The 12,394-nt window shown below is 49.7% G+C and overlaps 2 protein-coding genes across 3 annotated transcripts in view; both read left to right on the top strand.

The window, feature by feature from the left end:
• The first annotated feature begins 119 nt into the window (after positions 1 to 119).
• Positions 120 to 11,716, top strand: LOC122170572 (methanethiol oxidase-like). 2 transcript variants are annotated; one of them, XM_042837539.1, is made up of 15 exons: positions 120 to 271; positions 2,642 to 2,811; positions 2,927 to 2,965; positions 4,732 to 4,785; positions 5,352 to 5,464; positions 6,300 to 6,485; positions 7,627 to 7,747; positions 8,154 to 8,336; positions 8,437 to 8,615; positions 8,900 to 8,978; positions 9,395 to 9,516; positions 9,633 to 9,725; positions 10,751 to 10,869; positions 11,030 to 11,196; positions 11,284 to 11,716. In XM_042837539.1, the coding sequence occupies exons 3-14, from the start codon at positions 2,962 to 2,964 to the stop codon at positions 11,190 to 11,192; spliced, it is 1,416 nt and encodes a 471-aa protein (XP_042693473.1). In that variant the 5' UTR covers positions 120 to 271; positions 2,642 to 2,811; positions 2,927 to 2,961; the 3' UTR covers positions 11,193 to 11,196; positions 11,284 to 11,716. The 2 variants fall into 2 exon arrangements, with proteins under 2 accessions (XP_042693473.1, XP_042693474.1); XM_042837540.1 differs by lacking the exons at positions 120 to 271; positions 2,642 to 2,811 and having other exon boundaries at positions 2,872 to 2,965; positions 11,030 to 11,188.
• Positions 11,717 to 12,052: 336 nt separating this feature from the next.
• LOC122170559 (methanethiol oxidase-like) overlaps positions 12,053 to 12,394 on the top strand; it is a 7,249-nt gene continuing 6,907 nt past the window's right edge. Inside the window, exon 1 of the mRNA XM_042837516.1 lies at positions 12,053 to 12,251. Within this exon, the coding sequence (XP_042693450.1) occupies positions 12,053 to 12,251 (199 nt within the window). The remainder of the gene's footprint in view (positions 12,252 to 12,394) is intronic.

Raw genomic sequence — 12,394 nt, forward strand, 5'->3', positions numbered from 1 at the left:
GTGACGTCACTTCCTGCCGGGCCGCGATGCGCCGCGCGGATTGGCGGGCGTTGTGGTGACGTCACTCGGGGGCGGGGCTTCCGCCACCGCCTCCTCAGGGGCGGTGGAGCGGTGCGAGCGATGCGCGGCGGGCTGCGCTCGTCCGCGGAGACCCCGCGGCCACCCCAGCGCATTCCTGTCCTCAGCCCCAGCCCGTCACCCCATCCCCGCTGTCCCCAGATGCCACATCTCCGTGTGAAATAGAGAAGTGGTGGAATCGCCGTCCCCGCAGGTATCCCAGGACCATGGAGATGTGGCACGTGGGGCCGTGGTTGGTGGGGACGGGCTGGGCTGGACGCGGTGATTACAGAGGTCTTTTCCAACCTCAGTGATTCTGTATTCTGTAGTTATTGGCTTTGAGTTGGTGGCTTGTTGAGTGCCCACGGCCTCCGTTGTGGTTGGGGATTTGTAGGGAGTTCTCAGTGTCTCACCACCAGCAGACAGCTGTTTTGGTGCTTGGCAGTGCTGTCCGGAGCCAGGCCTCCACTTTCAACCTTCAGGTTTTCAGGAGAGAAATGCTGCTGAAACCTCTCATCCGTTAGAAGAGACGTTGCACAGCCAACAGCATGGGGCTTAAGTTCTGTGGTGTCGCCAGTGATGCAGTTCTGGTATCTCCAAGTGACAGGAGGTACATCTGGTGATGGAGGAGGAGGAGATGTGGGAGACCTTATTAATGAAGCAAATCATTTCATCTCTCTTCTGTGAAACTCATAATTACATCAAAAGTGGACACAAATGTCACTTCTCAGGGACAGCTTCAAGATGAATGCTTTGTATTGAATGGCCATCAGCATCTCCACAGGTTCCTGAACACCATTGCTGAGGTGGATGCAGCAGGAGAGTGCCTTCAGGATCTGTCCCCGTAGAGTCACTGGGCTTGGAAAGACCTCTAAGATCACCAAGTCCAACCCCAACCCACCCCCACCACCGTGCCCACCCCCCACATCCCTCAGTGTCTCCACATCCACCCTCCTCTTGAGTACCTCCAGGACAGTGACTGCACCACCTGTGCTGAGCGGTGTGCCCTGCAGCCTGAACCCAATGTTGTGTCTGTAAGCAACCCAAACATAACCAAAGCAACCACAGAAACGCTCACAGTTGTGCATTTCCTTCGCTGTGTGTTTGGATCGGTGCCTCCCGAGTGCCCCAAGCCGTCAAGCCAACAGATCTCCCTGGGATTCTCCCTACGTTTCTCCCACGGATGATTTCAAATGATTCATGTCTTTAATAATAAACTTCTTATTGTGAATAATTCAGTCGTGATGGGCCACGCAGCTTTTAGCTGCGTACAGTACAGACTGAATACTGAAGGTCATAAGGTGAAAACTGATAATGCTCGTTTTTATTAACAGCCAGCATATTTTTCATAGAATCATAGAATAGATTGGAGGGGACCATGAAGATCACCCAGTTCCAACCAACCAACATCATTTTTAAGACACACAAGTGCGCTCTTCAAAACTGATAGCTTTTGCATCTCTCACATCCTTTGAAATGTCGTTTCCTTCATTCTCGAAACGTGATTTTGGTGAGTCGGATGCTTCCCAAATGGACCCCCATGGTGCGATGCTGCAACGTGATTTATGACGCCGCACTTCGTTAAGCAAGCACATTAATTTCCTTGTGATGGCCTTCCCGAGCTCCCCGTCATTCTCCCTCATTTACACAGCTCGCTGTGTGCACGACACTTCTGTCCCCTGTAAATCATGTGTGCAACGCAAAGGGTCGCGTTTCCTCCCAATAATAATAACCAACATGTTCACCAGCGATGTGTTTGTGTTCCTGGTGGTGCCTCTGCCTCAGAGCAGCATTATTTAATTACTGAGCATTAATAAAAGCACGTCTCGTAGTCAGGAAGCAGCAGTGAATAAAAAATGATTTTTCTCCTGGAATGCCACTCAGGCTGGCAGTGCTATTGAGGGGAAAAGTTGGGAGTTTGTCATTGGAATTAAGATGTCTGAAAGATCTTGCAGCTAAGTCCCATTTACTGATGACTGATGATTGTATTTACCACCAAAAATATTCCCTCTGCCAATCCCCAACTTGATTTCTTTTTTCCTTCTGTGCTGATGTTGTGCATCCTTGCCTTGAAGCAAGGAAACAAGCTCTCTACAATGCCCTGCCTACCTGGGCTGCTTCTCTCCAAGGTAATTTCAGGCACTAAGGAAATATAGAACAATTTCCCAGGATTTCACACTTTCTTTGTTCCAACAGTTGGCTGTGATTGACTCTTTTCTGTCTTCTGGAACCCGGTTTAACCTCCATGATTTTCCTGAAGATATCTTTTGTTTTCCCCATTGACTCCAGAGTTGTTGTGGATGAGTTCCTTAAGTTCATGGGAACAGTAATTGAATATTTTTCATTTTAGGGCACTCGGCATCCAACATTTGCACCAAATTTGCAGTGCAGACACTTAAAGGAGTCATTACTGTTAGGAGTTTGTACTGTTTTAGAACGGGGCATTCATATTTACTGATTGCTTTTGGTCAGTGGGATGACAATCCAGATTTTCACGTCAGTTTTGAAAGCAACTGCTGTAGAAGTGACTTGGTGAGCGTCCCCCGGGGCCCCCCCCCCCCCCGTGGAGCCACTTTGTTTACAGGGCTGAAGCGCTGAAAACACAGCAGCTGCCAAAGGGGCGAAGATATTCAGCACAACCACTTCCTTCTGTGCTGCTGGAAAGCGTTCAGGCTCAGCTCAGGGTCACAACATCCCGCCCGTTCCACTGGGACTCAACTGGAGCAGTCGGAGGCGAGCAGAGCAGAGGGGGAGGTGGGTTCAGTGCTTCCAGACCATTGGGCGTTCAGTGCATTCGATCCTCCCCCGGGCAGCTCTCTGCCCTCCCCTTTGCTCTCGGTTTATTCCCTTCTGCTTTACTCCATTCCAGGCACCGTGCTTCCTGCTGCGCACCTCGGAGCCAACATGGGTAAGAGCTCCAGCAGTTGATTTGCTGCTTTCTGCTCTGTTCTGTGCTGCGAAACTTTGCTGCGTTTGCTGGCGGGGCTGAGCTCACCATTTTCTGCACGGCTTTGCTCCGTTAAATGCTGCCCCCGTTTTGCACAGTGGCGATGCTCTCTGGGAACACTCCTTACACCACGATGCTCATCGCTTTGAGTTGTCAGGAGCTGATGCAGCTGGGCTGTGCTGCCCCGAGCGGGAGCGGGAACGGCACTTCCAGGAAAGCCAGGAGCAGAGTTTCATTTTTCACTTGCATTGTTGCTATGGGCTTTTATTTCCTTCTCTGCTGTCCCAAACGAAGGGGAGGGCACTGAAATAGATGGAAATGACTTTGCACATCCATAAACTGTTGTGTAATGTGGAAGCGAGCGCCGTTCCTTCGCCATTTCCAACAGGTTTGGGGGTAGAACTTAGAGAAACATTTCTCAGCAAAGCCAGAGCTCATGATTCAGCAGAAGGGCCAGTTTGGGTTATCTCCTGTGCTGAGTGCTTGGTGCCAAAGGCACAAAGTGAAAGTGCTTGCTGTGTTCCAATGGCTAAAAAGCGTGGAGTGGCAGCTGGCAGGCTGTGATAGTGGCCTTTTTGTGGGAATGGTGGCGGCAGGGAGTCACCAGGTGCCGCGGAAGGAGTCAGCTAAACATTGCGCCGCAGCGCTGGCTGTCGCCAGGAGCAATGGATTGGCTGAAAGCCCTCAGCAGAGGTCCGTACATCTTCACCACTTCTCTCCTAAACTCCCTCTGAGGCGTGTGGGCACTTCCACCGTTTGTCTTCGAGGGCTGAGGAGCTGCTGGTGTACAATAGCAGAGATAAAAGGCAAAGCTTCAGGCTCCTCTCCTGTATTTCCAGCTGCTAAACCCAAACAGTGGAAGAAAGTGCTTCCTTCTTGTGTTTACAGTAACTGCATTTGCTATGAGACGGCCCTACGCAGGCTGTTCAGCGGGCAGGGAGGGCCGAGGGCCGGACCTGGTGATTTTGGAGGTCCTCTCCACTGTAATGATCCTCTGAGCGGGCACAGAGGTGGGGGCTGGACGTGTTTGAAAGACAGCAGAGGGAGAGGAGAAAGGAAAGGGAGAAGCCAGGAGGAGATGTTTGTCATTTGCTGTAGGTTTTCTCTGGAAAGGAAATCTTTGTGCTCAGAGCGATCTGCAGAACGCTGATTTGCAGTGCTAATTAAGCTGTGGTCTAACGCAGACTGCGTTCCTGCTAATTTGGCTGATTGAGAAAATTGGAATAAAGTTTCAATTATGCTGTATGGAACAAAGCAAACTTTCCACGCTGTGTTTTCAGACAAAAAAAAGAACCAGCAACATTTCACAAAGAATGTGAGATTAAACCTAATGTGCTGAGTTTCTCTATTTGAGGAGATCTTCTATTTGGAATCACAGACCTCCTCATGCAGTGCGTGCACTGCTGGATGGTTCTGCCTGCAGAGAAAACTCCGTGAAACGGGCAGGGGGGCTGATGCTGCCTCTGCGCTGGGAATTGTGAGGCTGAATTCTGTGAGATGAAGGCCCAAATTTCCCATCATTTTTGAGTGTGGAGCATCGCATTCAGTAACTCAAGGAACCTCAGCACTGACCCGACTCAGAGAGACTTACAGACGTCTGGCGATGTCGATTGAATCTGATATCAGTCCACCTCTGAATGCAGAGCCAGTGTGCTCTTAGAGATGAATTTTGAAAGAATGTGGAGACTGAAACCTCTCTAAAACCTCTCCTTTGTTTCTCTCGCCAGCAAAATGTGGAGCATGCGGCCCAGGATACGCGACTCCCCTGGACGCCATGAAGGGCAAGTACTGCAGCACCCCCTAAATGCAGGCCCTGCATGTGAGGGATGGTTTTCCAGTTCAGTGAGAACTGTTGGTGGCCCATTAATTAGCAAAACCAAGAAGATTTTAAGTATCAGAGGAGATTTGGTTTCACTCTGAGCTCAATCCTATGAAGTGCTGTGAGTTTGGTGAAGCTGTGTTAAAACAGAGATAAATGCATGGCTGTAGGATGCCAACACGCAACCAACTGTTCTGGGTTCTATACTGCAAAATAGAGTTTGCCTTTAAGTATATTGGGTACAAATCCCCATGACTCCAGAAATGTTTCAGGGGTGTTTTTGGGTAGACTTATATAGACGCCCACAGACTCTCATAGAAGTGCTGTGAGAGAAGAATGGGAGAAGAGGAGAAAGGACCCAGATGCTCCATGGGACATTTAATGGTATTGAGCTCTGGCTTCCTGATTACGGGTGAGGAAGAATCATAATTCACAGACTCAGGGATTAAAATCAGTGTATTTCAGCGTTAACCACAGTATTTTACCAAAATGATTCTTTCTGACCATGAAATGACTTCTGTTTGGAAGGTCCCCGGGAGGAGATCGTCTACCTGCCCTGCATCTACAGGAGCACCGGCATCCAGAAGCCGGACTACTTGGCCACCGTGGATGTTGACCCCAAATCCCCACACTACTGCCAGGTACTGCGTGTGGGACGGCCGGAGCCTCCTGGTGCTCCTGAGACATTTTCAGAGCATTTTCTGTCACTTGATGATTTATACTGAGCATAAAATTAAACCCTGAAAGGTGGCATGGCCTGAGTTTGTCACGTAGCACCTGTGAGACCCTGGGAAACGTGCATGTGGGGCAACAGAAATCTGCTCCATTTATTTTGCAACAGGAAGGTTGACCGACTCGAGTCGGTGAAGATGTTTTGGACTCTGATCTCCGTATCTTTAAGGAACGCTGATTTTGGTTTGGCAGCAGAGCTTTTCGTCATTCGTTCTCCTTTCTGTTTTTTATAGCTACCATTTAGGTTTCTATTGCGGAGGAGTGGAGGAAGCAAATTTCCTGAGACTCTGACAAATCTTTTTGTTATCTCCAAATCCTCTTAGTTCTAGGGGAGAAGGGTAAGGTCAGGAGCAAGAGTGCAAATTAACGAGCCAGTTGCAGCAGTCCCAGATGCAATCAGGTGAAACCTGTGAACTCTGAGACTTGCAGCAAATGGACAATTGTTTTTTTTCTGTTTTTCTGTTTGGTTTCTGTTTTCTGTGTAATTACTCCACATCTCCTTAATTAGTTGGAAATCAATTTAACAGCATACAGCATTTAACAAATGCCAGGCGATCGTGATGTCCAACTTTCCTCTCCCAGCTTCTCGCTTCAGCTCTTTGTATCCCGCCCTGACTCCACTTCCTGAATCACAAACAGCCGCTTCCTTCTGCTCTTTATTAATTTATGCTTTGACACAAAGACCCATTTCTTTGCCTGGGGTGAAAAACGATCCCAGGCTGAATCTCAAGTCTGGTGCTGCAGGTCATCCACCGCCTGCCCATGCCCAACCTGAAAGACGAGCTCCATCACTCGGGGTGGAACGCCTGCAGCAGCTGCTTTGGGGACACCACAAAGAGCCGCAATCGCCTCATCCTCCCGTGCCTGATCTCATCCCGCATTTACGTGGTGGATGTGGGCACGGACCCTCGAGCCCCCAGAATCCACAAGGTACACTCAGGTGACTTAAAATACCTTTTTCTTTGTTGTGACGTTGACCAAGATTGGCCAAGATGGTGGTTGTGACCAAGACAGTAATTTCGTGGCTTCCAGCTTCAGATTAGAGCGATGGAGTCTGAACAGCTCAGGAGGCTTTTGCCACATAATGGGAACTTGTGTGAGTTTTGAAACTCCTAATTTACTGATAAATTACACTGCAAAACCTTGTGCTAATTAATACCTGATACGGTTGACACATTCAGGTGAGCATATGTAGGTAATATGTTTGTGAGGGATCCCAGTGGCTTCGAACTCGATTGGATTTCCACTGAGCTAAACCAGATCTTTGCATAAAGGACACCTCCTTGATACTTAATCCTTTAATCCTGGATTCCTGAGCTCATGATGTGTTGATTTTTTAACTTTTTAAAGAAAAATCATTGAGTACAAAAGAAACATAGAAGACCAGGCTGGGTGCAGACGTACAGGTTGTCTGTCCACACTTGTGTGCTGGTTTCAGCTATGGTCGAGTTAATTTGGTTAATCCTACACCACTGTGTAAAGCTCCGTACAAAGGGCCAGAAACAAACGTGGTGTCCTCATCAAGAGAGACGTTCAGGGGAGTAATGTGCAATGCAAGGAAGCATTTACGGGCTCTGTTGTCCCCCTGCCTGCCTGCAGACATGTCCATTCATAACCTTACAGCTCTGAGATCTTAGGAACGTTGCCAGACTTTAACTGTTATTTCAGTGGAATAAAAACCCCCAAAGGGCTTTTCTTGTGCAGTGGATTTTGTTTCAGGCTGAGCTTCTAACGAAGCTCAAAGACGTTTTTTCCTCTGAACTCCAGAGGAGTGCGACGTCTGAAAATGGCACAGCGGTGTTTCTGCCACTGATCCTAATTAAACCCATTCTGACCATTCAACTGTTGATGTTTTGGAGAAGAGCAGATAAGTCTGTGATGTCGTGGTGGTGGTGCACTATTGGGCTGAGGAGCAGGGAGGTGGCAAGTACTCAAAATCCCCATGCAGCCACCCCCCTCTGGCACACATCACACCCACAGCTTCCTCGTCCTTTGGGACTTGTCCTCTTCATGGTAAAACTGGAGTTCTGTGACTGGACTGATGGTCTGACTGCGTGTCCCCTCATTGCAGACTGTGGAGCCTGTGGAGCTGTTCTGGAAGGGGAACGTGGCAAATCCCCACACCTCCCACTGCCTGGGCAGCGGTGACATCCTGATCAGCTGCCTGGGAGATCCTTCTGGCAATGGGAAAGGTATCCGTCTCGTTGTTTGTCCAAAATTAATGCTAGAGGTGTGTCTGGCTGCAGGCTCACAGCTCTTTGGTGCACCCAGCAGTTCCAGCAGTTGCTTCTTGTTGGCAAGCAAAAGAAAACAGAAGTGACTCCTCCAGGATTGCCTCTATGGTACTCCTTAATGGAAAGCAACTTGGGGAGGATAACCGCTGTATCAAAATGCCTTGAGTACCTGTAGAGCAAACTGGAGTTTATTTAAAAATGTGATTCTTTAAGAATCTTGCTTTGATCTGCTTTGTCCCATAGAAGTGATACAAATAGAGTCACAGCGTTTTTCGTAAGGTCGCGTTTACAGCGTTTAGCAAATAGATGCCAAATGTCGAGATGTCATTGACCCTATTTAAGGCGTTCCTTCTGCTTCCTGCAGGCGGCTTTGTTTTGCTGGATGGAGAGACCTTTGAAGTGAAGGGAAACTGGGAGAAAGGGGGGAAGTGCCCCCCCTTTGGTTACGACTTCTGGTACCAACCGCGGCACAACGTCCTGATGAGCACTGAGTGGGGGGCCCCCAAAGTCCTGGCGTATGGGTTTGACCCGGTGGATGTTGAGAAAGGTGAGGAACCACGGGTTTAACCTGCTAAAGTAAAAGTGGTTCTTTGCTAAAGATGGAATAATCCCTTCTGTGCTTATTTTTGCCTGACCTGACCCACCAGGGCATTATGGCCGCTGCATCAACGTGTGGGACTGGAGCTCCCACACCTACCTTCAGGCAATTGACTTAGGGAAGGGCTCCATCCCACTGGAAATTCGGTTCCTCCACAACCCCGATGCTGCAGAAGGATTTGTTGGATGTGCTCTAAGTGGAACAGTGCATCGCTTCTACAAGACAGAGGTAGCGACAGCCACGGTGACGCTGGGTGTGTTGGAAATCCAGTGCTCACCTTGGAAGTGGTGCAGTTCTGATTAAAAAAATACATCTCCTCATTCCTGTCCAACTCTAGCCAAGCAATAAGGCTGTGCCAGAGAGCAAACCTTCCTACCAGCCCATGCAATGGCTTTCTGAAGCCACCGCATGGCCCCTCATTGCTGAGCAGCAATGTGTCCATCCCTGCCATGCAGACTCATGGCTGACATCAGGGCAGTCACAACACTGCGTTCGCTCCTCTCTTTCTGCAGAAAGGAGACTGGGCAGCAGAGAAAGTGATTGAAGTACCCAGAAAGAAAGTGCAGGGATGGCTTCTCCCCGACATGCCTGGTGAGTGTGAGCATGGGGGGAGAAGGAACGGAGCATTCTCCTCTTTGGCTCCATGGTGCCATGCAGCTCTTTGGGAATTCTTATCCTCGAGTAGCAAACACTTCACTTGTCAAATACTAAAGTCTGTTTGTGTTCTTTGTATGATACTTGAAATATACCCAATTATTCTTGCTTATGAGCCAGCAGGTGGGAGAGGCTGTCAGGGCTCTGCTCCCGCATTGCTCAGTGCTGAGGTCCATTTCTCTGGGAAATAGTTTGAGTCTTTCAACAGCAGACATCCCGTGGAGATTATCCACCCAAAGTGTTCAGGAAAAGTCCTGGGGCTGCAGCTGCAGCCTGAGCAGCCACATCCAGGGATGTCTGTGCCTGTTCTGGCACCATCCGTCTCATGGCTCTGCTGCTGAACTTTCATGCAGGTCTCATCACTGACATCCTCATCTCACTGGATGACAGATTCCTCTACTTCAGCAATTGGCTGCACGGCGACATCCGCCAGTACGACATCTCCAACACGCGCCGGCCCAAACTGGTGGGGCAGGTGAGCAGCACCAGAAGAGCCATCCCACACAGCAGCACAATCCTGTTTCCCCCTTTATCGCTTTCACCTTCCTTTGGTACCCGCACCATTTCTCACTTCTCCCCCCTTGGCTGCAGGTGTTCCTGGGAGGCAGCATTGTAAGAGGTGGGCCTGTGACCGTGCTGGAAGACAAGGAGCTGCAGTGCCAACCGGAGCCATTTGTGATTAAGGTCAGCTCTCCTGCTGTGCACTTACAGGTTGTCAGTGCTCTGCTCGTTCTGATCTGTTTTGAATCTCTGCAGTGCAGTCAAACATAGAAAGCAATACATGAGCTATAAGGCATATAAAGCAGTATCTGAGCTGTAAAGCCTATGAAGCAGTACGTGAGCTAGCTTGTGTCTTGGCTCCCAGCCTGAGCTGCAGGTATTGCATTTTAGCACGAGATGGAGTAAAACCTGGTGAGCCTTGTGGGTCCCTGTGGAGTTGTACAAGCTGTTCAGTTGCACCGACGCCCGTGTAATGACACCTTCCCTGCTGCTGTTAGTGACTGGAAGCAAATGCAGTGTGTGTTCATCGCCCCTCGTGATAACCATGCAGCAACCAATGGCCAAAGCTCTCCACCAGCTCCGGCTGATCTGCAGCGTTCCTTGTGGGTGGGTGGGTGTGGGTTCAGGTAAAGAGTTCAGCAGCACCTGGCGTCATGATAGAAAAATTAAAGAGCATTAATTATCCCTGGTTATCAGCGATTATCAGCCGTCATCAGCGTTCATTAACGTTATCACTGTCAGGGCAACTACTTATGGAACCTCTTATGGGATGTGCAAGAACTGCATGTGCTCATACGGAGATCTGTTGATCAGAGGATGGTGTCAGGCTGAAGATCGTCCCAGGAGGTCCCACAAACTCCTTCATTTCATAGTGCAGATTGAAACCCAGCTGCGCTGGAGCTGGGATGGCAGCTCTGTCGTGCACCCATCCATTGCTTGATTCCTGCCCGTCTGAGCACATCAACACCAGCCCTTCACCCCTCATTTTCTTCCTGGTTCCTGGTAGAACTCACCTTCGAGGCTTTGAATACGGAGTTAGGCTCCCAATAAAGAATACTTTATTGTCTGCGAGGCAGATCTGCTGCTCCTGTGTGCAGGAGTTCCAAGTGATGGATGCTCCTCCAAGCAGCAGAACCACTGCAATGCTTTGTTCCTCCCTGCTGTTGCCCAGCATGCCTGGAGCACTCTGTGCTCTGTTCTCATTGCAGGGGAAGAGGGTGCCGGGCGGACCGCAGATGATTCAGCTCAGTTTGGATGGGAAGAGGCTGTATGTCTCCACCTCTCTCTACAGCGGATGGGACAAACAGTTCTACCCAGATCTTGTCAAGTAAGAAAACTTGGCTGAAAGAGGAAGGCTGGGTGACCCCATGCTCAGGATTCCTGTCTCAAATCAAGGCGCGCGCGCAGCACGGGGGCAGGTTCTGTCTTTGTCACACAGAGACCCAACAACTCCGAGTCCTCTGATGTCTCCTGGGTCCCTTTTCCAGGGAGGGCTCCGTTATGCTGCAGGTCGATGTGGACACTGAAAGAGGTGGATTGAAAGTGAATACAGACTTCCTGGTGGATTTTGGGAAGGAGCCCGACGGGCCGGTGCTGGCTCACGAGATTCGTTACCCCGGTGGTGACAGCACCTCGGACATCTGGATGTAAGAGTGTACGGAGCCATTTTCTTGGCTGGTTTGCTGTTATTACTGATTTCTTGGTTGATTTTCTATATTCCCCCCCCTCCTCTTTCCTGCAGGTGAATCAGTCCAGCGAACCACTTTCTGAACTTCGCCTTCCATTGGGGTGAGCCACAGCAGCTCCACTTTATGCTCATTCTCTGAGGCAGACGAGTAAACCTGAAACACATCCTGCATCTCTTTTATTTCCTTGATCTTTGCCTTCATAAAGAGCTGTGCAATCACTGCCTGCCTGCAGGCCAACCTCACAGCTTCTAAGGACTGATTGCTGGGTGGTGGAGGAGCCGCTCCTGGGTGACTCCAGAAATGAACATTTCACAGAGTGCCCTTTCCCTGCAAAGCTTAATTTGCCCGTTAAGTAATCAGTGATTTACAGCACAAAATCACGCACTGCTAACCCAAAGCCTTGTGTTTCCGGAGCTGGATTACCTTTTAACATTTGTGCACCGATGCTGTATAGCAAAACCAACAATAAAATCATTCTTTGAATCAGGTGGAACTTCACTTTCTTTTTTTTTCTCTTTAGCACTCCAGCATTATTTTGTTCCAAAGAGCATAAATAATACAAAATAATACAAGATCTCTGCAGGGAGCAGCAGTGTCACCTGTCTGGAAGTCACTCGGTGGGGGATTTCTCGTTGCTGCAGCCACTGCTGTTCCCACTGAGCAGAGAAGCACTCAGAAAGCACTCCCGTTGTGCATGGAAGGCACTGATTTGTTAGGAAATCATTTGCTCCACTCAGTGCTACCGGAGCCCATTTATTTATGCCTTTGTTTATCTGCTGTTTCCACGATTTCCAACTGTATGACCGGCTTCTGAGCGCGGCGATGCGCCCCGCGGCCACACGAGGGCAGAGCGCACCGTGCATCGCGCTGCAGCGCGTCCGTCCGCGCGGTACGAAGGCGCCGCGCACCAAGTCCCCAAATCTCAAACTCGAGAAGGAAGAGAGAAGCAAAGGGGAAGAGCTGACCGAGATTAAAACTTGTCATTGTTTTCCAGCAACTGCAAAGCTGGATGCTGAGAAAGGTGAGCAGTGAGGGAGAGCTTTTTCAGGAGGAAAGCCGGTGGATCTCACTGCACTGATGGGATCTGTCCCATAGCAGATTGGGCCAGGTGGGAAGGGGGAGAAAACTGCCACCCTGCAGAGCTGGAGGAGGACTGGAGAGGGC

The sequence above is a fragment of the Centrocercus urophasianus genome, unplaced genomic scaffold (assembly GCF_019232065.1).
Source record: "Centrocercus urophasianus isolate 14NV4802_14NV808 unplaced genomic scaffold, USGS_Curo_1.0 seq_72, whole genome shotgun sequence".
NCBI classification, from domain to species: Eukaryota; Metazoa; Chordata; class Aves; order Galliformes; family Phasianidae; genus Centrocercus; species Centrocercus urophasianus.

Excerpts from the sequence above, each read along its gene's own strand:
- LOC122170572 (XM_042837539.1), top strand. Across the intron at positions 8,337-8,436 it reads CCCGGTGGATGTTGAGAAAG|GGCATTATGGCCGCTGCATC; the intron begins GTGAGGAACCAC and ends CTGACCCACCAG. Across the intron at positions 8,616-8,899 it reads ATCGCTTCTACAAGACAGAG|AAAGGAGACTGGGCAGCAGA; the intron begins GTAGCGACAGCC and ends CTCTTTCTGCAG.